The sequence below is a fragment of the Embiotoca jacksoni genome, unplaced genomic scaffold (genome assembly GCF_022577435.1).
Source record: "Embiotoca jacksoni isolate LCO1_2020_lvr unplaced genomic scaffold, fEmbJac1.0.p SCAF_11, whole genome shotgun sequence".
Taxonomy (NCBI): Eukaryota; Metazoa; Chordata; class Actinopteri; family Embiotocidae; genus Embiotoca; species Embiotoca jacksoni.
Genome location: NW_027185241.1, coordinates 6466979 through 6493967, shown reverse-complemented (window position 1 = coordinate 6493967; position 26989 = coordinate 6466979). Strand labels below are relative to the sequence as shown.

Here is a 26989-nt window from a genome sequence, read left to right as displayed (position 1 = left end):
CTGCTGGCAAATCCCAGCGAGCAAAAGCGAAGAGCGGAAGTGTTCGTGTTGACATCGACGAGCCGCATGCGTGAGGTCCTCGGTCTGTGGGATGCTTAAAGCTAAGAACCGCTTCTGGCCAGAAACTCGTCTTTTGGAAAGGTTTGTGTACAAATAGTAAAGTCGCAGGAGTTTAGGACGATCTCGTGTTCAGCTGTCTGCGATAGCCTTTAGGTTAGCCAGTATGCTAAGCACGACATGCGATGGTAAGAATAGGCTGACTGATGTTTGTAACCTGTTTACTAAAAAGTACAAATCAGCAAAATGTAGTTAAATTATTAAAATAAATGTGCTGGTTTGGTCCCTGGGACTAATAAATTATGAAGTTATCATTAGGTTTTTAATCGTCAGTCTGTCGGCAGCACGTTATTGTTGTAGCTGCTGCAGGTGGAGCTGGAGTGATCCACTTTTATATTCAGGGTGGGCAGATAAATCAAATGATTACTGGGAGAGGAAAGAGGATAAATAAAGTTCTGATACACAACTCGGTTTTCAGTTTCTGGACTTAATTCTCTGATATTTGGTGAGCTGTTGCATCATTTGATCATTTGGAGTAAGAAGTAGGCATCACTGATCTCTGCAATTGCAGTAATTGACCTTAATGTAATTGGTTTTGGATGCATCTATTCTGTAGCAGTTCAGTGCAACTTGTAGCCCAAGCAGGTTCAACCACAGTTAATGCTTTGAAATAGGACTCCAGTGATATTTAGTTTTGCACTTCTATGAAGGTATGGGGTTTTTGAGAAACATAAACAGAAGAAGGATCAAAATCAAAGCAGCAGAGATAATATGACTTTGGTTAACAGAAGAAAAAAAAAAAGTGTCTTTGTGAATATTTGCATTCAGTGACCTTTCAGTTAGTGGGCTCTCATGTCCTAACAATGATTTTAATGAGGGATTTATTGAATTTAGGTGTTAATCCCACATACTGTATATTAACAGTACAAAGACAGTGGTATATTGATTGCTGTACTGATACAGGTGTTTGTTGTTGTTGTTTGAAAACTGTTACTGTGGGTTTGTTTGTGCAGATGACTGCCCATGAAGTACGTCTGTGTGGACTGCTGCTGCGGGAGCACTTTGGAGAGGTGGTGGAGAGAGTGGGAACACACCTGCTCAAAAGTGGAGCACAGAATTTGAGAACCATTGTTCATGAAACTGGCCCTTCTGTGGACCTGGTATGACTCCTACATTTACTGTGTCCAGGCTTGGACACATGCTTGTTGATTTTGTAGATATTCATAGACACACACTGTCTCTCTTAAGCGCACATCTTTTGTTTTAGAATTTAGTGTTTTAGAAGTCAGAGTTTGTAGCTATCTGTCTGGGTATTTACGCTTACAGTTTTATGTGTTTGGATTGTTATAATATCACAACTAAAAGCATATAGTAATAATGCTGAATGGGGATGTGCAGGAGAAGAAGGAAGCCAAAGTTAATGCAAACAAAGTGTACATACGCTGTTGTTACTTAATTATTTCTCACGTTCATCAGTTGTAAGTGTTCTTGCAATATTGAGATAAATGAAAAGCCTGGTTTGTATTTACAAGGGATTGAAAACAAACCCTGGTCAAGTTGCTTTTCTGCTGGAGAGACTTAATTACTTGGCAATTCATAGCTTTAGCTGGGAATTTTCTTTTCACACATATTAAAATGTAATGTTGCAGGACAAACTCATACTGTTGTGATTCGCAAGTGAAACAATGGCAAGAAGAATACAATTATGTAAAACCATAGCACTTTGCTCTACATGATTACTGTTTGCAGCTGTAGAAAGATGGCATGTCAGATTTGTGACACGACAGCATTTCTTTTGGGGATTTAGTGCATCAAGAGTTGCAAAACATATACGATTAAATATGTTAGCTGATTTTCTGGCATAGCTCCTAAACTGTTATAAACTGATTTTGTAAATGTGAGGGGAAACTATTATCCTCTTTCCCCACCATTTTCTTTCTCAATCCAGGTAAAGAAGTCTCTGTGTGTGCTGGTGCAGCATGGGGTCTGCTTGTTCAGCTCAGGTCGCAAAGGACCTGGGAGCCCAATGGAGTACCAGACCAGCTGCAATTGGATCCTGAGAATTCTGCGCTACCCACGTTACATCTACACCGCCAAAACCCTATACGGTGACACAGGAGAGCTAATCATAGAGGAGTTACTACAGAGAGGCCACATGACCATGAGCACCACGGTTAAGACAGTCGCAGACCGCCTCACGCAGAACATGGAGGGTCAGTGTTGGTATCAATCAAAAACACACAGTTCTCTGAATGGATGTTTTGAACCCTAGATTTGGTTTTGTCAATTAGAAAGTCTGTGTAGAAACCAGGCAGGATGAGTTACTGGTTACAAGGTTTCATCCTTGTCAATCAAATTGATATGTCTCAAAATATATACTTTCTTTAAAATTTTATCTTTTAATGATATAATTAGTCAAATCATAGCCAAAAAGATTTCAATTTTGAAACTATATTTCTGTGGGGGAAAACACATTTTTTTCCTTGCTGGTCCAGCAGAGATGTTGGATCATTCCTCCCTGGACTTTATCAATGTTTTAATATCACAATTCAGGTGTGGTTGATTATATAAGAAAAAGGATTTCGATATAGATTACTTAGCTTGTTTTACATGTGATTGAGCAGAATGTAAAATGGATTTAACAGCAAGTTTCTCTCTGTTTTGTGGTTTTAGAGGGACGCAGTATGGACTACAGTGAAGTCTCCACTGCCTTTTCCAAACTGGTGGAGACCCATTTTCTTCAGCGCTGCCCTCCACCAGCAGGAGCAGGAGCAGGAACGACAGACAGCACAACTCCAGCTCCCAGTGTGACCCCCGGTACTCCTGCTGCCCCGGTCAGCACCGCACAGCCCGCAGCGGAGAGCTTCCCTGACTGCTATAACGTACCTCACATGACACTCATCGGGCGCGGCAAACGCCAGCTCGCCAGCGAGGATGGGGAGGACCAAAGGAACGCTAAGAGGGCCAGGATAGACTCAGAGGTCAGTGTTCGGAAAATGGTAGTTACTTTTGACACATCTGCCGCGTAAACTCAAATGAAGGCTTCAGATTTTTGTCTGTTACAGCCATCCTTCGTGCTTGTTGTTTGTTTGCGTGACCTTCTATCTGTCTGTGTCTCATACGCTCTGCATCTCTGTTGCTCAGACACATGGGGACGAGGGGATTTACTGGCAGGTGAATTTTGAGCGGTTCCATCTCCACTTCAGAGACCAGGCCATCATCAGTGCTGTAGCCAACAAGCTGGACCAGGTCAGGTTCACACACACATGCTGAAAATATATTATTTAAGGAAGAGTTTAACAATTTTGAGATTACACGTATTCACTTTCTTACCACCAGTTAGATAGTAATGATTTTTTTAAATTTTTTTATGTATGTAGCACTTTTTAAAATGTTACAAAGTGCGTTACAAAAGAAAAACAAAAGAGAAATGTATCTGGTCAACAATTAAATAAAGATCCAGCCACTGAAAGTACAGCAAATACTTTAAAACAAAACACATCAACAAAAAATAGTGGAACTGGATAGATGAAACTTTGTGATGTACTTGACTGCAGAAGCTCAGTCAACCAGTAGATAAGAAGACTGATTTCACTGTTGCTTCAAATCTTTGTTTCATTTGGTTTTTAATGAGAAACAAATGAGGTATATGATTTATAAACCAGATGAACCAGTGTGAGAAAGTGTCAGTCAATACAGCAATACCAGAATTTTCCTGTCTTGCCTAATACTATGTTTTGAACGAAAAAGTATTATGATTATATGATGATTATCTTTCTGAATCTCAGACGAGCAGTGAAATAGTGAGGACCATGTTGAGGATGAGTGAGGTGACAACCTCGCCAACTGCCACCTGCACAAAGCCCCTATCAGCCAACGAGATCTTCAGGTCCCTCCCAGCCAGCTACAACATCTCCAGACCTATTTTAGACCAGTACCTCACTCTGCTGGTGGATGACCCGGTATGACCTCCTCACGCATTACATTTTCTAATCTTCACTTTTATTTGAACAAAATGTTTGTATCCTCTTCTCCTTTTCACTTTAAGATGGAGTTTGTGGGGAAGGCTGGTGAAAGTGGAGGAGGGATGTATGTTGTCAGTATCCTTTTTTAATGTGGAGGGTCCTGAGCATATCGTCATAGATCAGCACACTGGTTTAAACAATTTAACTAATGATTTACAAAGCACAGTTGCTTTTCTGAACTCCTCTCTCAGATCTGCACAGAGCACTGGCCAACCTGGCACGGGCCACACTAGAGTCTGTGGTACAAGAGAGGTTAGTCAGTGTGTAGTTTAGTTGTGAATACATGCGATTTTGCCATAGCTTTTATTAATTTTGTCTCTTTTAATCTGCCATCAGGTTTGGCTCCCGATCAGCTCGCATCTTCCGTCTGTTGCTAAGGAAACGACATCTGGAGCAGAAGCAGGTTGAGGATTTTGCCATGATTCCAGCCAAAGAGGCAAAAGACATGCTGTACACGCTCCTTTCACAGAACCTGGTCCAGCTGCAGGTGTGTGGAGGAGATTTTTCCAACGCATATTATAGTTTTTGGAATGATGATGCTCCCCCCTTAATTCCCACAAGCACACAACATGGAGGAGTCGCTGAATCAGTCGTCACTCTTTACTGGCAGTTCCACTTTGTACTTTTTACTCAAACATCGTGTAAATCTGCCAAAAAAGAAGATGCCTCAATCACTGCAATTCATTTTGATATATGAAGCCTCTTCGAGGCAGTTTCCTTGTCTATTAACATGAGTGATGCCTGCAGAGGAGGAATCCAAAAAAATCTGATCCAAAAACCTACTTTGAAAATTATTTGGCACATTTTTTTTTTACTAACTAGAGGAGATCATTTTTAACAGAACACTTTTATAAGACTGTAGTCTAATCTTTCGTTCTGCATTGTTTTGTGAACCGTGACAATGGAGAATTTCATAAAAGTGCCGTTTGGTTTTTTCACTGACTGACTGACTGAATGGGCACATTTAGAACATTTGAGTCATGACTATTAAGGGAACAGCAAGCATAATTATTCCCTCATCTACCTACTCATCCTCGCTCAACAACCATTATGTGTTTTATTTTTCAGGAAGTCCCGAAGACTCCTGACTACGCTCCGTCTCGCACTTTCTATCTTTACACCGTCAACCAACTCCCTACTGCAAGAATGCTGTTACAAAACTGCTACAAGGTTAATAAACATTAGAGTTTTTCCAGGTTATTTTTCATCTTTAATGCTGGTTTTGCCTTCAGTAATGCCTTGTCTCTGGACATTTTGCTTCTACAGACAGTGGCCAACCTCATAGAGCGACGCCTGTTTGAGACCAAAGAGAGCAAGTGAGTCTTTCATGAGTAATGTGTCTCTGCGACTGCAATCCAGATAATTTCACATCGTCCAATGTCAAGGTTGTGTGGCTCACTCACCGCGCCACAGACGAGCGTGTTAATCGGGTTGATTTGGGTTTACAGGCGCCTACTGGAGAAATCCCAGCGAATCGAAGCCATTCTGGCGTCGCTGCAGGCCAGCGGGGCCGAGCCCGAACAGCTGACCGAGGTGGAGGAGATGATCACTGCTCCTGAAAAGCAACAGCTGGAGGCCCTGAGGCTTCATATTAACAAGTAGAGAGATGGAACTAAAATTCTCTTAAACACATGTGATGAGGATCTGCAATGGTCTGTTGTTGTTACTGTATTCATTGTTTTTCTTTTCTCCTCCAGGTTAGACTCGGCTGAGAACCAAGTAGATGAAACCATCTTCCTCCTGGAGTCTTACGTCAACTCCACCGCCACACCCACAAGCTGAATCAGACTTAGGAGTATTACAAGCCACACATAGTACTTCAGAACATTTTTATTTTTATTTTTGTGTGAATGCTGTCAAATATGACTGTTTTATAGTTTATAGCTGCAATGTTTCTGTTTGGAGTGGAATCAAATTTAAATAGATTATTTCTGTTTGTTTTTATTGAATGTGTCAGCGATAAATAAACAGAACAAGAATACATCTTTTCAACAATTTTAATTTCCTTTAAGAACAAACAAAAACTGTAGGACCAAGTGATTGTTTGAAATATAAAACCAAGAAAATGTCTGCAAGTTAAATAGAAGAACTGTGGTTTGGTACACTTTCCTTAAAATTAGAAAAAGATTATTTACACTTAAGTGCCCCCGACCCTGGAAATAGTGGGTAGTGCATTTCTGTTGAACCTTCGTGAGGCTTCATTTGGTCCTGAAGGTCCCCTGTTGCGTCTGTGTCTTGAGTCCTATCCCAGGACGTTCTCTGCCTGGTGGGAGGCGGACTACTCATCTGGTAGTTATGGCAAATGACTGCTCTCATGGCAGAAAAAGTTGGGCTCAGTCCTCGTGGTTTTCTTCCTCTCCTCTGAATTTGCGTGTGAAGAATCCAAGCTGACAAGAAAAAGATTGAGATTGATATCCTTCCCTAAACACATTCTGATATTTTCTTTTATGTTCAATTTAAAGTTCATAATACCTTCCACAGTATGAAAATGATGAGGGCCAGTAGCAGCAACCCTCCTATGATGCTACCAATCAGAATCCAGAGTGAGATAGGAATAGCTCGGCCCTTCAGCACCTCCAGTACAGTCTAAAGAAAAGAGAGATCAAGGGAGAGATTAGAGAAAACTAATATTAAACACCTCCCACCTCCCACCCCCCCCACACACACACACTGTGCTGCTCACAATCCCTCTGTAGTCTTACCTCCCTCCAGACTGTTCCTGCGCCCAGAGCGATGAGGTTAGTCTCCTTAGCTGTGAGGCGATAGGCACCTATTATCTTCACTGACTTATATTTGGCCTACAGAGAGAGGCACAGAGGTGATGACCAATGTTTGAGTCACAGGACAAGAATTTGAGCACTTGCTCTCAGTGTCTGTAACTTACTTTTCTGAAAAAGTCATCATGAACTCTGCGGATGACCCGAATGATGGCAGCTTGTCCTCTCAGAAGCTGCTGGACTTCACATACGACTTCTGTGCACCATGATCTGCTACAATTCTACAAATATGTAAACACACAAACAAGCCATATTAATAAATGTGCTGGTGCTACACAGTGTTGAATAGCTGCTGTTCAGTGAGAGGCCTCACCAGTATGTCATTCTGCATCATGTCTTCTGGATGGAGGGGGCGTACGTCCCTCTGTCTGGCCTTCATCTGGGCGACATCACTCAACACACTGCAGCTCACTCCTGTGGCCTACAGGGGGCATTTAAATATGTCAGCTATGATCTAATAGCGTGATGCGAATACACACAAGCACTACTCACGTTGTATGAGAAGACATCGCTGACAGTCATGAAGACTCTGTCTCCTGAAGCCACAGAGGGCAGAAGCAGCCGCAGCTCCAGATGACTCACAGAGTAGCAGCCGAGATTCAGCAGCTATGAACACAAACAGAGCTCTAATTTTGGCTTTGTTTTTCAGAGTAAAGGCATATCTGTGTTTATTTTTGGGATCTTTACAAAGCTCAAAGCCATGTGAAACTTGTTTCTTTACCTTGAGGTGTGTGTAGAATTCTGGTCCAATCGCTTCTGATACTGTCCGAGTCGGGTGGACCTCATAGCGGTTCAAATTAGAGTCACTGCACAGATAAACAGGAAAAGAGCAGCATGTAAATACAAGCACAACAAAAAACTATGTTGAAATGAAGCTTAAATATCTTTATGCTGTGCACAGACCTGCTGAGAAACAAGTCTGGTTCATACTGAACATAACTCTGCAGCTGAACACTGTTGTCCCCTAAAGTATCCTCTCTCTCCACACTGTCACTGTAACACAAAAACAGGATTACATAAGCTCAGCCTGTCAAAGCGGACAAAACATTTTCAGTATCTAGCAGTGGATCCCAAATAAAAACTGTGTTTATTGAATTGTTTAGTATCTCAAAAAATTTGTACATGAAGAAGTATGCAGAATATGCTGCTTCATTTTGCCACGAGTGAGCTACCTGGCAGCATTAAGCTTCATTTGCACTCGACTGTGCAAAGATGTGCAGCTGAACTCAAACTCCAACATGAAGTTAACCTGCAAACAAAGAAGAGAAGAGCCTGCTGAAGTGACACATTTCACCAGGAGGAAGTGAAGTATGAGTGGGCTGAGTCGAGGGAGGGATGGAGCTATTTCCTCAGCATCAACGTACCTTCGACTGAGAGCGAAATACTGGATAGCTGACATTACATGAGTGGCTGTTGGCGCCAAGAGCTGTACACTCAATCTTAAAGTGGGCATCCTCCTACGAGAAAAAAGAGAGGAAGAAAGAGAATCTGTTAGATGACAGCGCATGTAGATAATGATGTATGCTTACTTACAATACACATGATGCTGCATTTGTTAGCAGTAATACTGTATGTGTGTGGTTTACCCTAATGCTTAGGCTGGAGAAGTGGAGGTTGCGTGAATAGTGCAGCGTCAGGCTCGTGTTGTAGGCGTTTTCCAGTCTGTTCTGAAGCTGCACCTCCACCGCCAGACGCCTACGAGGGCTACGAATCACATAAGGCTTCTGTCTGTAGAGAAAACACAAAGAAAAACTCAGTGAGACCTAACAATCGAGTGCACGTCTGATCTTGTTAAACTGCTGGGGGAAGAAAAGAGATACATGAATATGTCAAATCTCTACCTCGTCCCTGAGATGTCCATGTGTGCCTGTAGCACGAGATCTGTTGTACACACATCGTCCTCACCACAGTCCTTAAAGAACGAGATCTGGAAAGGTAAAAGTGGAGGAGACAGTATGTTTAGATGAAGAAAACTGGAAGGAAAAAGCAAGTAATGCTGTGCCACTCACAGATTTCTTGACAGTGGTGGGCCAGCCTTCATCCAACACTGGACCGCTCTCTGTGTCATTGATTTTATACCGCAGCAAGAAGCTGATAGGACGAATGTAATCTGCTGTGTCCTGCATCAAAAACATAAACAAATGTTACGAAAAGTGTAACTCTCTCTGGTGCGTATGAATGAAAGATGAATGAGGTGTGTGTCCAGACACTCACATAAACATGGAAGGGTAATTTGTAACAGAGAGTTTGTCCTGTGTGGACACGGACTGCCAGCTGGGTCTGTCTGTGGGAGCTGTCATCAAACAGTGCCCGTGCCGACAACTTCCTGTCATCCAACATGGCCGACACCCACAGATCTGAGGAGAGGAGGTAATTGAGACAAATGCTGGAAACTCCCAGTCTAAAATTAATCAGAATGTCCGGACTATTATAATAATTACAGAGGGTAAACTAGTGGATGTGAGGTTTATGAAAAAGTAAAGAGTTCTACCAAAACTATTGCTGTGTGTTCCAGGGGAGCGGGAGACGGCGGTGAAGCAGGCAGTAGCATTCAGACAGGCTGATTCTCTGCCTCCCCTCTGGCAGGTCTTCTGAATGACGTTGATGGAGTGCGGCTGGAAGGACAGACTCACATTGATCTGGACGATGCTTCGAGAGCTGGAGATAGGAGTGACAGTCAAAGCCAAAACAGTGTTACATTTTTAGCCATGTGACTATACATGAATGTAGCTGCCAGTAGAGGACTGTTTTTAATGTTTCTAAATGTGGAGAGCAGCTGTCCATAGATGATACGTTTCATGTGTTGTCTAGTTTCATTAAGTCCCAGTGCATGCAGCTATAAAATAAAATCTGTCCTTCTTTCTGTCCACCCACCTGAGCAGTACAGCACTGCCCTGTGCTCCCACTGCCAAGTCTATTAGGTCATCTCCATCCAAGTCCAACCGAGCGCTCACACTGCGGCCAAAATACTGCAGGGAGGGGGAAATCGATAACCCTGGTATACGCTGTGAGGTGGGAAAAAGCAGAAATCAGTTTGACTCAATTCAGAGATTGACCAGTGAGCTTGCAGTTGTACATAAATGGGGAATACCTGTTTATAATTGTGGATGACGTAAATACCGTCCCCATGGTAGACATAGATGGCCCCCCGGTGTTCATCCTCCAGCGGGGCTCCCACCAGTAGATCAGTGAAGCCGTCATGGTTCAGATCTGGAGCGGCTGCCATGGCATAACCAAACCTGGCATCCTGGGACTTTTCCTCTGACATCAGTGTGCCGTTGGATACAAACACCTCCTCCTGGGAGACAGAAAAAGGAGAGAAGACATTTGGATGAGTTCAAGGTAATGAGATACTCTATTAGGACATAAGCAGGGATATTTTTTGTTCCATATGTAAGAAATGATTGTGCAATAATTGTGATAGTGAGGAGTGATCTGTGCCACTGATGTCTTACCCCACTGAGGGTGTAAATGTAGACTTTACCAGCCTCCTTGTTTCCTGGGCCGAGGTACATTGGAGCAGCAACCAGAAGGACATCAGTGATGCCATCCTGGTCGATATCCAAACCACACACTTCACTGCCATAGTAAGATCCAATCTACAGACAGAAACATGTTGTTTCATCTTTCTTCCAGTAGGTGGAGTCCCTGCTTTAATCACTGACAAAGAACATTGCTACTGTTTTCTGCTGAAATAAATAAAACTCACTAAAGAGAGAGGAGACATATAAAGAGCTTTACCTGTTCTCCATTGAGGGCCTGCACAATGTTGACATCACCTTCGTTACTGAGTTCAAACAGAATGACTTTGCCTTTGTGTTTAAATCGAGGAGCTCCAGCAACATACAGCCTCCTCCAGTCACCAATTATCACAGATGACACTGTGTAACCTGGAGACACATATAAATAGACATTATCTCATATCCCATTATGGCCAGTTTGTGCATCATGTTACATGTTCATGAAGTAAAAAGTGTGGTCGCACATGAAAAGATGACATGATGGTGTTGGTGGATCACTCTGACACGTGCTCGCAGCAGAACAGCAGTGCTTTCATAAGTTGTGTTTTCACAAAATTAAGCTGAAAGAATAACAATAAGCAAAGATGGATACGTTTTGCAGCTTAAAACATTGAAAGGTGGTTTGGTTTACTATCCAGGCAAAACGGGATTATCAACCGGGCAAAGCCCCAAAAAAGGCCCCAGATTCACTGTTTGGTAATCACTTTTTATATGTTGGACAGCTCAAACAAGGAAAGCAGGAAAAATTAAGGATTTTGTGTTATTTTATTGACAAAACAGTGAAAGGGGTAGCTGAGTTTATTGAGAAAATAATCAACAGATTAATTCAAGGGGAATATAATCATTAGTTGTAGTTCTTTTGTGGGGCCACAACACATTTCTTTCCAGCGCCCCCTTGAAGTTTAAAATGGCCTTTCAACATGATATCAGGCCAAAGTGTGGAATTCATCCACTAGTTCACTAGAGGACACTATGTCAGTGTCACATGTCACATTTTGTCAGGAAAAGAAAGTTGCTTTAAATTTGGGCAGGAAATGCAAGCTGACTTTTGCTTTTTCGCTGACTCAAACATTGGTTGTCTGAGTGAAAGTCCTGTGTTGGTTCCATCTAACCACCATCGACCTCCTCCATACTCAACCTTTATCACTCTGTACTTTTTGAGCCTTGGTGAGGAAAAACAAGACACTGAAACGGTATTCTATAGTGGACTGATGGGTGAATTACACACTTTGGTGTGATACTGAGCTGGGCCTTCTGTGTTTATCATACTGGGGCTTTCTACCAACACATAAATGCTCCACTCAGGAAGACAGACTCTTTCAAATAAGACCAAGCAATACCACACAACAATACAATATTTTGTATACTTATGTACTAACATTCTAACTACATGTTTAGAGCCATGCTCGGAGGTGTGACGTGTGGGTACCTAAATAAGCAGCATGATTTTTGAGCTCGAGAGGAAACTCGCTTTCAAAAGCCTCTCTGGGCGGCATGATTCTTCCGTTGGTTCCCTCCTTCAACACACCACCATCCCAGTCATAGGCACCCACCATCCCAAACAGAATGCCATCCTGAAGAGCAGAGCAGGGCATGGGTGATGTACACAGGCAAAACTCGGCCAATAATTGGCCCGCAGAAAATATTTATCGGTTGGACTTACATCCAGCACGTGCGTGGAGAAGCCGATCTGAGACATCTCCATGTGGAACGAGCTCTGATTGTAGCCCAGTGTACCTAAAGGTGGACATGAAGTCAGCGCTCTCCCTCCTCATGTTTCTTTGCATACCTCCTCCCTTCCTTTTCCTCCCTCTCAAGATCTGATCATCAGCACTCTCTCCCACCCTGAAGACTACAGGTGGCAGACATTTCCTTTCCTCCTGTCCTTTCCTCTCTGATTTCCCCGAACATTGGTCACTTTTCATCAGCTTTCCTGTCATGTTCCCGCTACTATTGTGATAACTGTACACTCCCTCGACCTCTTAGTTCCCTTTCTTGCTTTTTCTATTTTTTTCAAATGAGCCTTATCCTCCCTCACTCTCTTCTACAGTTTTTTTTTGTAAATTAGATCACTAATAAATCTAAGTAATCAAACAGATTAATCAAAATTTCTTGAATTATCTAATAATTAGAAAAACTGGATTATTATAGTACCATTGTGATAATAGTTCCTCTAAAGATGAACTATAAAGTACAACATACTAAACTTGTTAATTAACTTTACATATGTTATATCTGGTTGACATCAATCAATCTGTGCCCTAATTTGGAGAGTGTCTGGTTAATGTTGATCATCTTAAAGTCAAGTCAGTATTTGGATTTACAATTTCCCAGAATTACTAAAATGTTACAATGACATGCATCAATAAAAATCAGTACATATATGTGTACATTAAACAACTAATAGCTCTATTATCAGGCTTTTGTTTGTGACTAAGAACTTATGCAGTACATACAACCATGTGGCAAATACAAAATTTGATAAATCATTTTAAAATTGGCCCTACTGATGGATCATGTAATTTGAAACAGACATGAATGTTTGTCCTGAGTGAATTAAATAGATGCCTCTCTGGCTGCCTTTCTAAACATCGTCACCTTCGAGAGTGAAGATGCGGTCTCCCAGGGCGTCCACAATGTCGTTGAGCGCAGCTTCATCAGTAACATTGAAAAAATATTTGTCGTCAGGGTCACTGGCAATATATTTGATCTCATTAATGAACGTCTCTGGGTCTTGCTGCCTCCGGATGTAGTGACCCAGAACCTGAAGGCCAGCGTGGGAGAGAGGGCGAGAGAGAGGGGAAAGATTTAAGAAACAAAAACAAAAGATGGTAAATGAAGAAGCAGATAACTCAAGGTCAATAAAAATTGAGGGATTAAGCTGTAAATAGAAAAAAGTGTTCAAAGTGAGAAAACAGAATGCATAAGTAGATGACACTGTGATGCACACAGGCATGCATAAGAACAATTACTTCTCCACGTTTCTGACACGTTGTCTAACACGCTGTCTAACATGAAAACAAACACACTTTGGAGATGTCACTGCCTGTGTAATTTACCAGTAATTAGCTAATACCTGAAGGCAACAAATTGCCTGGAGAACATAAGATGGGAGGAAATAGCAGCCTCTGGAGATTTGTAAATGAGGAGCACAGGCCTCGCTGAGAGGTGAAGAGATGACTGGTGCAGAAGATATACTGCAGCAGCGACAGCTCATGGCTTAACGCCTGAAGTACAAATGAGAAAATTCCATAAGAGAAACCAAACCCTAGAAACTCCCTCTGTGACTCTGGCTGCCAAGCAAACTAAGGAAATCCTCTGTTTTCAAAGGGTAGGGGACGGAGCGGGGCGTAGTGTGTAACGTGAAGACAGCCTACATATGAATATGTGCATTAAGATCTTAGAGACGTTGAGAAATTCCACCCAGGCTACCAACTGCTGCTGGTTTTTACATGATCATGAACAGACATTAAAGAATGAGAAAGAAAAAAAGTGAAAAGAGAATGTCTTGTTGAAATGTGAAGCACATTTACTGAATGCAAGGATAAATAAGTGTCCCTGCATTCTGTACATAGTGTTGCATAAACTGCTCACCCACAAACACACATTTTGAGCTTCGGTGCTGCACTGATGTATAAAACACAGCCTGCAGTGATCGTGCTCTTGTTTTGAAAGCTCTAACCTCCCTTGTGAGCCATTTTCACTGCACGCATGAACGCACACAACAAGGCGGCAGCACAGACAGCAACATCTAACAGATGCCCATCTGTTACAAGCAGTAATCACCTGTCATCAATTTGACTTTCTGGGCAAACATTCATAACCCACCTGATTCTCCTGTTTATTTAAAGATGGTCTTTGTACAAAACCTAAGTGTCTATGCACTTGATAAGTGCAAAAGAAATTTGAAATTGGGACTACATGACCAGAGAAAACTGAGAAAATAAGCTTCTCTATTAATTTTCGCTCAAAAATGGGGAAGTCCTACCAACTCCAGAATGCACAGGGCTAGTTGCGTTCTCTTGCAGCCTCCCCTACTTCGTTTCTATTGGATAAACTTGAACGGAGGTCCCAGTTACCTGCATCTAAGCCGGGGTGTTAGCAAGTTAGCAGCCACCTGTTTGTTTACAAAACTTTTTGGTTGCAATGGTTTGACTTGCATTGTTCCCGGGTTCCGAGTGCTGTAAACAAATACAAATAACCTCACACATGGTGAGAACACCGCGGTTGAAAGTAGTAGTTTGTAGTCTCCATTTCAAACCGGAGGACTGAGAACACAACGACTTGGACCAAACCGATGACGTAAAGACGAAATAAGTCGAAGATACTGCCGGTCCATCGACTGAACCGGGACTGTTCTCTGCATCCTCCGGACCCAAAACACGCCGCATACGGGTGAGGATGTCGCCACAATCTATCTAATGAGGGACATGTGTTCTCTCAGCAAAAGTTAAAATTAAATTTTTCTCAGCAGTTAAGTAAGGTAAACTTGAGTTAAGTGTGTATGCTTAATTTTAATTAAGTAAGGTAAAGATGAATTTAGGAAATGATGTAAACTTCAGTTAAGTAAGATGTCAGTCAGTTGAGTAAGATCTTGCAGAGAGATTGTGGCTAGGAAGCTTGCCAGGAAACATGTATCTCATATTAGCATGGTGACATGAGCATTAAGCTCAAAGTGAAGTTCCAGAGCTGCTGTGCCAGTAGACTACCAGTCCTGTTCATTTAAATCACATTGGGCACCATAAACACCGTAAAAAATATCTGCATGGTTTGATTCCACGAGAAGCTGGTCAGAAAAGTTTCTTTTTTATAATTTAGGTGAACCAATGCTTTAGGAACAGAGTCCACTTAATTTCCAAAGATGTTTTCCTTTATGAGAGGCAGATCCAGACACAGAAAACTTTTAATGGGATCCCAGTCTGATCAAACCGTAGGATCTGGTGTTCCCATGGCATGACAAACCCCTGTGAGGAGCTTTGCTTCGTTACATGGACTTCTTGTAACTGAATTGTACTGTCAGTGAGCTTCTCCATCCATAGATCAGCACATCTCATCTTCACCCATCTACATTTTGCCACTCTCTTCCTTAATGTTTGGCTTATGTTCTCTGTGGTTGAACTGGAGTCTGTAAGTCCCCTAGTTTATCTTGTGGGATAGGGAGGTGTCTGCGACCAGTCCTGCCACTCGAGTCCGTCTGGCCCTGTGATACTAACCACTCAGTATGCCACCACTCACTGTGTTTCTGTGTGTTGAGGGGGTCGGGTGGGGCTGGAAAGGACGAGTTTTTGTTCCCAGTCGGTTATTTTTGTAGACCCAAAGGGATCATTTGATAATTTAGAGATGTTATTTTTGGGGGACCGGTGGTAATATTGTGTGGTTGCTTGTGGGTGTATAGTCACATTCTACACAATGTGTGAGGAATGCCAGGGATGCTCTACGCATCCCACTAATAATGTAGGCCAGTTGTTTGGGTGTTTCCTACTGTAGTTTTACCAGTCATGATAGAAAAGAGCTCCCGAATCAACAATTTTAACACCATGAGACATCAAAACTCTCAAATAAAACCCAGACATTAGGATTCTTACAGGTTAGGATACAACCTGACTTGATAAAATGTACTTACAGCAATGGCATATCTGGTGATGTTTCTGTTCTCGCACTCCTCCAGAGCGTCTGGTAGCTCCTCCCCATCATGTGACTCCCCGTCTGTCACTACAATCATCACCTTGGTGGCACCCTCCCTTGCTCCACGCTCAGCACTGAACGCCTCTGTGCTACAAACAAAGAAAGAACGAGAGACAGAAGAAGCTAAAAAATACTGTGTCATTCTGTGATCTTGATCAACCTAGATAGAGAACATGAGACGAAAACAGAGTAAAAATGTAATTACAAGTGGCAAGTAAAGTGAATGGGAAGATACTAAGAAGTATGCAGTCACTTGGTTTCCTGAAAATCTCAAATAAAAATCCTTTGTAAGATATTATACTCTGCTTCTCAGAGAAAATTAATAGCTCGTTTAACACTGAGATATTTAATCTGAGTTTCTTCCCATCAAGCACAACATAAATGGTCCAGATCACAACTGGACTTTTCCACAACTTTATTAGTCATACTTGACACATACATTAGCTGCCAGTTAACTCAGTTTGGTCATCGCATGCAGTGTGCATGTGTCACTGCACACAGTGACCGCATCCGTGCATTCCCGTCCAGTTGTGCCATGATACAGAGGAAACCTAAATGCCAAACAAACCAACAGACCCAAGCCACACCCTGTTTGTCTGCAGGAAACCTGTTCTCAGTGGGACCTGCTTCAAGTGTTGAATAGGGTTGGTAAGCCTCAGACCAACACACACACACACACACACACACACACACACACACACACACACACACACACACACACACACACACACACACACAGTGAACAGGGCAGAGTAGTCACTTTGAGTGAACTCAGTCATTTTCAGGCCGAAATCCAGCCCCTGACTAAATATAACATTGTGGTCAGCCGCAAGAAACTCAGACTTAAAAACAACTGTTTCCCCTATGCAGTCTGCAAATTACATAGGGTGCCGAGCAGGAGAGCAGAAACAGAAGAGAGGAGGGGAGGTGAAATAAAGAAGAAGAATTAAATTAGGATTGGGGTGTTAAACAGATAAACAATACATAAATACAATAGATAAACAAAAAGAAGGAGAAAATGGAAACAGAAGAATTGAGGGCTGCTGAGGAGAGAAGAGACGAAAAAATGACGAGACAGGACAGACACAAAGAGGAAAGGAGGAAAGGGAAAATAAAAGGAAAAGAGGAAAGCACAGAAAAATTTGGATTAAAGAAAGAAGGAGATGAGAAAGAAGGAAGGGGAGATGAAAGAGCAGAGAAAGTTGGTGGAGCTAATTGGGAGGCCTGGTATTTACTACCCATTTTATGGAGTCACAGCAGTGTGGTAATGACACGGCACAGTGGTCTGTGTGTGTACTTTTGTGTGTGTGTGTGTGTGGGTGTGTGTGTGTGTGTGTGTGTGTGTGTGTGTGTGTGTGTGTGTGTGGGTGTGTGGGTGTGTGTGTGTGTGTGTGTGGGTGTGGGTGTGGGTGTGTGGGTGTGGGTGTGGGTGAGTAAGAGCATTTCAGACGGGTGGAGCAATATCAAAATCAGTGGTTAATCCAGTTGTAGAGGGTTGTTTCATGTTAATGAAGCAGTCCTCTAGTCTGTACTCACATCTTTTTCTACAGACGGATACTGTCATTCAAGATGTCAACTCGTCCAAGTGCTCAAGCGTGGCAGAAAGTGAGTGCCAAAATGTACGTACTATTTTTGGTACGTGTGTGTACGGTTTAACACTGCAAGAAGATGTCAAATGGATCCTGTGTTAGCAGGGTTCAGTGTGTGTGACCTCAGAGCTGCTTTTAAGTCTTTTGGGAGTTCAGCCTCAGGTCAAGTCTTTGAGGGGAAGTCCAAGTACAAGTCCAAGTATATGAACCCTCCATGACCATGTTGACTACAAGTCTGTTACAACAGCCATAACAACGCTATGTTTGGATATTTTCATTACTTTGCATTCACGTGGCATTTTTCTAAAACAACACTTTTTCCCACACACGCAATTGTGGGTTAGTGTGCGATATTAACATCATATTTGTTACCCTGACACAAATTTCTTTCCAAGCATAGTTGTAATGATAATTTTAAAAAAAAGCTATATCCTGCAGTCGATTAGCTTAAAGTCTTTTATTATCATTAAGTTTCCTTTTGAGATTTGTTAAGTCTCAGCTAATTTTAGCTAGCTCAGCTTCTCTATGGTCCAATTTCCCCCGCTGTGACATACTCATATTAATTTACATATTCATGGGTGCCTTTGATTGCAAACTACCCATAAGCTTTGTTTAGCTTCTTTATTGCTTTTCCAGCTTCTCTGTTTGTTTTCCCCGCTTCTACACTTTTATCGCATGTCTATTAAATGATACACAGTAGATTCTGGGGGTTTATTTCTAACAATTCAGGTGAGAAAGTTTATCAAAATGATGCAATAAATTATAACTATTTCTGCCTTCTTCCAGGAAGGCCTCAGAACAGTCAACTTGAAGTGAAATCTAACTTCTTAATTTTTGCATTTGGCATTGGTATTAGTATGACTAGGTCTAAAGTCTCAGGTCACAGTCCTGATTAAATCTATACTGATCATACCAATAAGATTCTGAATATTAAAAGTGTCCAGAGAGAGAGAGGGCACAGTTTACATGTTTTCTGTCTGTTCTTTTAGGAGCTATTTTAGCTGTGTGCTTGGGTTCAGGGTTAAGTTTATAATAGGGACAAGGTTAAGTTAAAGGTCAAACATGCAGTGAAGAGGGGTTAACGTTGGAGTTCAGGGGTCAAGGAATAAATGCTCTGAATGTCGGCCCTTGAAAGCACAGTTAAAAGGCGGTGTAGATAAATTTAATGAGTAGTGTGAGTCCCTGATGTGTGTTGATCTGTGCATGCGTGTACTGTACGTGTCTCTGTGTGTATTTTTACAGCTGTGGGAGCACTACTTGGCTGACCAGGCTGGGTCAGACCATGCAACACCTGCAGCCATGCTGAGCCAGCAGCCAGCTAGCTTAGCTCAGCTAATCTCACTGTTTTTTTTACCCTGTAACTTTCCTGCCGGGTGCCAATGCTGCTATCTGCCCATCTCTGCATGTGTGAGTGAGTAGATATGTTTGTATAAACTCAATCATAAGTTATATTATATGTAATATTTTGATAATACTCCCCTCTTGACATCAAATTGATCTTTATTTTAAGCTTCTTTAGCCTGACACACAATTACAGTAGATGAGAAAACTGCAATAATAATAATAATAATAACCTCTTAGTAACAAGCACTATTTTTCTTTTCTTTTTTTATCGTGGCACTGTTAAGTCTACCGACTGTTTTCGCCATCTGGCCGGGAAGGAAAGGTGACAGTGACAGTGAAAGGTAAAGACTGGGGAGGGTGTGTGGTAGTGTTGTCTGGATTTCTCGTCCCTGGTGTTTAAAAGCCACAGTTGCACCATTTTACTGGTTCCATTTCCAGTCACTGCTTTTCAACTACCTTTTAAATGCTCCTCTTAAACGAGTCCAACTTTTACCTTTAAATGTACCAGAAAACCGGAACTCTCCAATTACCTGTGTGGTTGTGCGTGTGTGTGTGTGTGTGTGTGCGTGTGTGTGTGTGTGTGTGTGTGTGTGTGTGTGTGTGTGTGTGTGTGTGTGTGTGCGTGCGTGCGTGCGTGCGTGCGTGCGTGTAGGAGTGGAACACTGCTCCAAGACACACATCCAAAAATGGTAGTCGTGGCCACACATCAGGTCTGGGTGTGGTGCTCTATGTGGATATGGCTTTAATAAAGCAGGAATTTTATTTTGAAAAAAAAGATATTTTAAGACTTTTCACTAAGTCACTGACCCTTAGCCTATAGAACTGTTTCTTTAGACTTCGGGTTACGAGCTTAAATCCCCACAACATACCTCTAAAGAAAAGTCATACGGGTGCGGAGAAACTTGGCACGAATACAGTCAGGAAGAGTACTTTAAAGTTGATTTAAACATTTTGTCAGGATTTTGATCTTTTATATATTTCAGTAACCTGTGATGCCTACGCACTATGTGAACATAGAAACAACATTAGCTAAAAGTACAATTACTAATTACTGGCTCGTGGTTGTGTGCCTCCGCCAACCAGTCAAGTTGCAGTTTCCATATCTGTCCAGACCATCTTTTAATTTATACCTGCATTAATAGATTATTTTGGCCACTTGGAGGGCAGCACCACAAGTTGTAAACACCGCACTGACACATTATCATTTCATAAAGTCGTTGTGGTGAACATGTTAGCAAACAACACACATCCGGCAGACACTAAAAAACAAACATTTATGTTTGTGTTCACCTGGAAAAGTCCATCATTTACTTTCTTTTAGCTCTATCTTTGGTCTCCGCCAAGTCCTGAGAGAAATAGCTCTCTTTAAGCTGCTAAATGCACTGTGTTTACCAGCTATTTGCCAACTTTGTCTTTTTGCTGTTTGGTGTTGGGCAGGTCGACTGCAGTGGGTTTGCTGAATACAGCTGCCTCAATGAGATCAATGAGAGTGAACCAAAAAAGTTAAGGTGCAAGAACAAAAACAATGATCTGAAAGATGCAAAGCTGTTTCAAATAGCTGAAGGTATATCATACTTTTGTGGGGGGTTGTGACTACTTGTGATTCCTTAAACATTATACACAGAGATGTGATTCATTGTTACAATAAAATAAAAATGTATTGGAGAAGTGCTCTATTTGTTACTCTATCTAATGTGATCCATATCTGACAGTTTGGTAAGCATATTGTTAGACAGAAGAACAGACAAGAAGAAAATAGACCTGATTGTCATTATAACTACAAATTATAGAGTGATGTATTTAGAGAAACCCCTGGGAATGTTACACCAAGATTTAAACAGCCAGACAGTTTCCAGTTAGCCTGCCAGGACAACAGCATGTTTCAGAACAAGAAAGATCAGCCAGTAACATTAACACAATCGAACGGCCTACCAGGCCATGTGGATGGCGTAGGCAGTGCGCGTCTCTCGTCCCTCCTGTCGGCTGATGTTCTTGGCGGCCTCCACCACCTCCTGTGTGGTCTGGTAGTCCTTCAGAGACCACTCGTGAACCGCTACCTCGCCATACTGCAGTATACCAACCTGAATGTGCACACACAAAAACACAGGCATTTCAACAATGCCACATGTTCATGGTTTTGCAGGCACATAATTGTGGAAAGCAACATGAGAGACTTGTGTTTCTGGGGTGAACTATCTCTTAAGTACCAATCCTGTTCTTAAAGCAAACAGTGCACTTGGGGAATTTTTGAATTCATTCAGAAACCAAAGGTATTTCCTCTTCACCTCACATCGCCTGCTTCCCCATACCCCTCCACCCTCCCTTTTCATAACTCATACCCCCTCTCACTCCTCTTGTTGTTTAGCTCTGAGTAATGTCCCCAGAACCCCATCCCCCATCCACCTCCTTTCAGTCCTCCTCAACCTCAAGCAAACTGGGCTCACGTCCTTTTACATTACTAAAGCAATTCATTCTGGTCATATTTGCCAAACTGGTTCTATATATGTCACTCTCAACTTAGGAGTTCCAGAGATTTTAGAGAGAGATCCACTCATAGTCCAACCCACAAGTTTCCATTACTTGAGTAAATAATATATATAGGCAGTGCAGATACATATCAACTTGCTTTATTACCTGCATTTGGTCTGAGCTGATGTGGAACTTGCCGAGGATGTTGCTGACGAAGTTCTGGACCTCGTACCAGGGGTAGATACTGTTGGAGCCGTCCAGCACAATCACGATGTCCATGTATGTGGAACACCCTGCCACATGCGGGAGTTTACGAATATTTGGTTGACTAAGGCAGGTCAGCACGGGATGTTTCTTTGCCACAGTGTCTGTAAGTTTGTGTGTGTGCAAATATGGGATTACTTTGCGCTGTTGGAGCAATGGTCTTTCTTGGCTCTAGGTCGTCGCTGACAGAGGCACAGATGCCAGTGCTGAACATAGATGTACCGCACTCCTGTGACCACAGAGGGGCACATGCCTGCCAATCAGAAGCACACACACACAAACACACACACACACACACACACACACACACACACACACACACACACACACACACACACACACACACAGGGACACATATAAATACACACAAAAGCATCCGTTTCACAGGTGAAACAATTTCAAGAGTTTCTACAGTTCCTTTGAGCAGTTCATATTTTTAAGTATTTGTGTTCTGGTCATGCGATTTGTTGGTGTATTTCTGGTCATTTTTAAGAGTTTAAATGTAAAGACAAATGTGGCCTGAGAGACTCACGTATTAACACACACACACACACACACACACACACACACACACACACACACACACACACACACACACACACACACACACACACACACACACACACACACACACACACACGTATGTACTAAAAAAAACAACCTAAATAAGGGCAGGCAGGGTACAAAAAGAAAGCAAGTCATAAGATGGAATAAGTCATGGAAAAACTACAATGGTGTGGTTTGGAGGACAGAAAAATGAGGGAGAGGCAAAGAGAGGGAGACTATTGTTGACATGTTGGCAGTCACTGTTGTCATGAGTGGTTTAACAGAGCTGGAACAGAAGACCAGTAAAGCAATTTAAATCTGATTGTGTTAAATGTAGGGTGGGTGAGTATGAGGGTGGGGGGGAGGCAACCCATAAAAATAATTCTGTCTTCAAAGCCTGCCGTTTATTTGGCTTTTCATACCGAGAATATGGGGAGAGTGTGGAGTGAGGAGATAAAAGGGAAACACAAGCAAATAGTAGAGAGACAAAAGTGGGAGACAGAAAGTGGGGTGAAGTGGGGGAATGAGAGAAAGAGAAACATCCTGGTTTTTCTTGCCCTGTCATTATGGACCGATTTCTCCTTCGTCACACAGACAGGCAGAGAAGAAGAGATGGAGAGAGGGATGAGACGAAACGATGGAGGGAGAAGATGGAGAAAAGTGAGAGAGGTGCTTTGGCTTTTGGTAGGTCTGTCATTAACAAAGGGCCGGAGACGCATTCCGATCCTGTTATAGACCTGACCACTGGGGTTAGGATAAACACACACACACACACACACACACACACACACACACACACACACACACACACACACACACACACACACACACACACACACACACACACACAAGCACACACACATTAAACACTAAGTTGGCGAGCATTTGTGAACTGTACAAGACTCGAAACAGCAGTAAAAACCTGGCAGACACCAAAACACGCAAGCACACTTGCTTAGCACACACACAACCATACAAAAGCAGGCAGATAACACATACTGCTGCTTCCTGGCTACAGCAGAAGTGTTTTCACTCAGAAGCCAGACACTTCAGAACTGGAGAAATTAGGAATGGAGCGCAAGAGTAAGATGTCAGGATGTGTGTATCAGAGCTATAGATCTGAGATTTTAGACTTTGCACTTAACTACTCACAGACTTTACTCCCAAGATTTGACTCTGACTAGCCATACACCATCCATATTTGCATTTGGTTTTAAACCATGCGTTTGCGTTTACAACTGTTTGCATCATGAATTTGCATCATTATCGCTCACATCTTTGCCTCTGTACTCTGCATGTTACTGGAGGACTCGGCTAGCAGCCACACTAGAGAAACAAGAATACCATTACGACATCCTGTTGTAAACAATAAACATGACAATAATCAAGGGGATCACAACTTGACCCCAAGACTACTTCACTCACTGATTCTGAGATTACAGGGGGACAAAAAACAACATCGGCACCCTCCCCACTCTGTCTTCCCAAAGTTTTCTGCCATCCACCCACGTAGCGTTCTCTGACTTGTTTCAATTTAGCAGGACTCTGTCAGACCTCCATACTGCCCGTATGAACTAAAGTGGCAACAATTAGTAAAACAGTTAAATCAGCATTATTTTTGATCAATTGTTTAATCATTTATCACTTAACATTCTCTGGTTGTAGCTATCGTGTGGATAAAATCACCAATTATATTATCCAACCAAGCTGTCACTTCAGGCCCTGGAAACTTATATTATGCTTCTTTTTTCTTTTTACTATTTTCTGATGTTTTATAGATTCATTTAATTAACCGATTAATCCAGAAAATACAAAGATTAATAAAGTCAAAATAAAAAATAATTGTTAGTTGCTGTTCCAGTACGAACAGCAACAGCATGTGTCTTCTTTCAAGCGAGCAGCAGTACAGTGGCAAAAGCGTGAGCAGAGCATTGCCAACTGCCCCAATGAAAAGGGTGTGATGGATATATGTTACATGTGAGTGTGGCAGCACACTCAAGCTGACTGCCTGAACCATAGTAGTTTTGCTTCATTACTATAATTTTGAAATGAAAATGTGCAAATGTCATGAAATTGTAATCATTGTCATTCATTATCATTCAGACCTGAAAAGGTTGTATGCTGACTTCTGAAGACAAGTGACTTACAGTAATGTGCCATCAGAGACTTCCTTGCTGTGACACACTTGAGATTTGAACGATCTCACAAACAGATCTGACGTATGCATGTATAATATTGAAGATGTGAGAGCGTATACCCATAAAACAGATTAAGACATCTGCATTCTGTAAGTGAATAATCTGTCTGTGTGACTTTGCGAATGTGAATATGAATCTCCAAAAAGGAGGGAAAAGGAAGTGGGTGATCAGTGAACCTCATGTGGTCAAATCTAAAGTCAAATAAAAACACACCAACAGAGCTAATTCATTCAAATTCTGTCAAACAAACACAACCTGGTCTCACCACATCCCTTCAGGCTCCCACACACCAGCCCAATGCCCACGTAGCAAAAAATATAAAGCCTCGTTTCCCAGTGTTGGGACCACATACCAGGAAGCCATCAGGTGAGTCTGGAGTGATGGTCATTCCCAGGTGGGAGTTCCTCAGATTTTTAGAAACGTTCTGAAGAGCAGTTTCACCTGAGACACACAGACAGAGCAGTTTAGCAGTGGGGTAATATATCTGAATTTAAATGACAGATTGTATTTTTTCAGAGGTAGCGGATCTTCTTTCGGTTATTTGTTTCTCTCACCTAGATTTATTTTGCTGCAGTTTGAGTTCTTCTCCTCTCCAATAATGCATTTGTACACATCTCCTTTCCTGTTGTTGGGCGGCCCGTCCCAGGGAGCACCAACCAGCATTCTTCAACAGAATGACAGTCGGTCATTTACCATCAAAACATCATCCTTCATATGGCTTTGTGTACATATCAAGATAGTTTTAACTATTTGCATCTCTTTCTCTTTGTTTATATTCCCGCATCCCTCTCGCACACTTACGATTTCTCTCCATCTGCTTCATGCTGTAAGACAGAAAAGCCAAACAGAGCCTCCTCTGGACCATTGAAGATGCGCGGATGCTTTACATCTATGTTGAAACACTGACACAAATCTGGAAGCAAAAACAAAAAAGATTATTACACAGATGACAAAAAAACAAAAAGATGACACGGTCATTGTTGTGATTTACAAAACTTTATATAAAGATCGAGTAACGATCCCAAAGACACCACAAAAATGTTTTATAAGATATCCAGAACATTTCTATTTGATAAAATGATGCAGCCTCAAATAGTGTGCAATGGTTGAATATTTTACTCATTATAAACATCAAATAGCTTCGATGACTTGTTGAAACAAGCAAATGTAGAATATAGATGTGATGTCATACAGAGAATACCATTTTTTGAGAAACTTTGAGAAATACTTATTAGCTTTGTTGCAGAGTTAACCCTTGTGTTGTCCTTGGATCAAAATGACCCGCAGCTGTGTTCAACCAAGTTCTATTTTATTTTCATATTTTTTGGGATCATTGGTGACAAAGAGGCCGTGAGGGTTTCTTTAAAGAATGATGACCAATGATCCCAAAAAATATAAAAATATAGAAATAAAATAGAACTTGGTTGAACGCAGCTGCGGGTCATTTTGACCCGAGGACAACACGAGGGTTAAAGAGGAAGGTTGATGCCTCTCTCATAGGCATGAGTAGTATCTATCATTAACTCTCAGCAAGAAAAGGAATACTTCCCTAATATTTCCCTAAGAAATGTTTTTGTTGCTTTCAGACACTGAGAATATGAGTTGACATGAATAGTATTCAAACTTGCAAAACATGGGGTTGGAAACTGTGTACACAACTGTAGTTACATCTACAGTGCGAAGTAAAATTATTATTTTACATCTTGGCTGTGGGAGATGGAGATTGAAGGGGGAGAGAGAGAAAAAAAAGATGGATAAACAAAGTGACCAAAGGCTACGTCTGAGGAAAAAGGGAGTTCAGTCTGAGGGGAAAGAGGGAGAGGAGAGGGAAGAGAAGAAGCAAAGCAGGGAAGGGTGTGGGTTAGAAAAAATATGAAGTATAGTAAGCCTCCTGTTATGATACACAAGCCGGCCGTTCATACATAGAGGGAGAGGTGATGGAGACACAGAGACGACAGAGAGCAGCAAGACGGTAGTCAGTTCACTGGGTTGTTCACATTTACGTGTAAACTTAGAAACGTTCCAACGGACAAAAATTAAAAGCAGCAGCTTATTCTATCACAGACTGCTGGGTTAAGGTTAAGATTCAATCAGTTTAAGGATAAATTAAGAAATATTCACTTTTTAACAGCAACACACAAATTCAGATTACTAAGCAAAAATGTTTTGAGTTTTGTCCAATACATCACGCTGTATTTACCAATAATTAGTCCTCCACTGATTTAGCATCGCATTCTTGTAACAAGGTTAATTGTGACAGAGTTTAAAAAGGTAAAATGGGTGCAGTAGAAACAGAAACACAGGCTTGTTAATTCATATGCACACTTAATATCAAGTGCACAGATTACCCACAATACAACTGAACTCCAGATAAGAGATTCAGATATGTTATGCTAATAGAAGCTAATGTAACATTGAGCCCCCCAGCTGTGATGAGTAGCAGACTACAGAGCTCAGGTCAATTCATGTCCTCCATGCCAGATTATTCTCAGTTTCAGATTTGTAATCTTGAGT

At 41.8% G+C, this 26989-nt stretch overlaps 2 protein-coding genes across 2 annotated transcripts; one reads left to right on the top strand and one right to left on the bottom strand.

Moving 5' to 3' along the window:
- Window positions 1-50: 50 nt before the first annotated feature.
- On the top strand, window positions 51-6065 carry polr3c (polymerase (RNA) III (DNA directed) polypeptide C). Its single transcript, XM_069142711.1, has 13 exons — window positions 51-141; window positions 1071-1217; window positions 2006-2270; window positions 2731-3038; window positions 3202-3306; window positions 3846-4019; window positions 4106-4157; window positions 4274-4334; window positions 4419-4569; window positions 5151-5252; window positions 5349-5398; window positions 5531-5680; window positions 5780-6065. The coding sequence occupies exons 2-13, from the start codon at window positions 1071-1073 to the stop codon at window positions 5862-5864; spliced, it is 1650 nt and encodes a 549-aa protein (XP_068998812.1). The 5' UTR covers window positions 51-141; the 3' UTR covers window positions 5865-6065.
- A 72-nt stretch (window positions 6066-6137) lies between these two features.
- Window positions 6138-25344, bottom strand: itga10 (integrin, alpha 10). The gene is made up of 29 exons (XM_069142710.1): window positions 25277-25344; window positions 25030-25139; window positions 24828-24916; window positions 21870-21984; window positions 21633-21760; window positions 20931-21079; window positions 16004-16154; window positions 12979-13144; window positions 12044-12117; window positions 11810-11954; window positions 10601-10749; window positions 10315-10458; window positions 9951-10157; window positions 9734-9864; window positions 9351-9517; window positions 9074-9216; window positions 8869-8979; window positions 8701-8786; window positions 8446-8587; window positions 8224-8316; window positions 8032-8108; window positions 7763-7852; window positions 7581-7665; window positions 7352-7465; window positions 7173-7280; window positions 6967-7080; window positions 6785-6880; window positions 6555-6668; window positions 6138-6469 (listed from the first exon to the last, which is right to left on the bottom strand). The coding sequence occupies exons 2-29, from the start codon at window positions 25136-25138 to the stop codon at window positions 6416-6418; spliced, it is 3351 nt and encodes a 1116-aa protein (XP_068998811.1). The 5' UTR covers window position 25139; window positions 25277-25344; the 3' UTR covers window positions 6138-6415.
- Between the last annotated feature and the right edge of the window lie 1645 nt (window positions 25345-26989).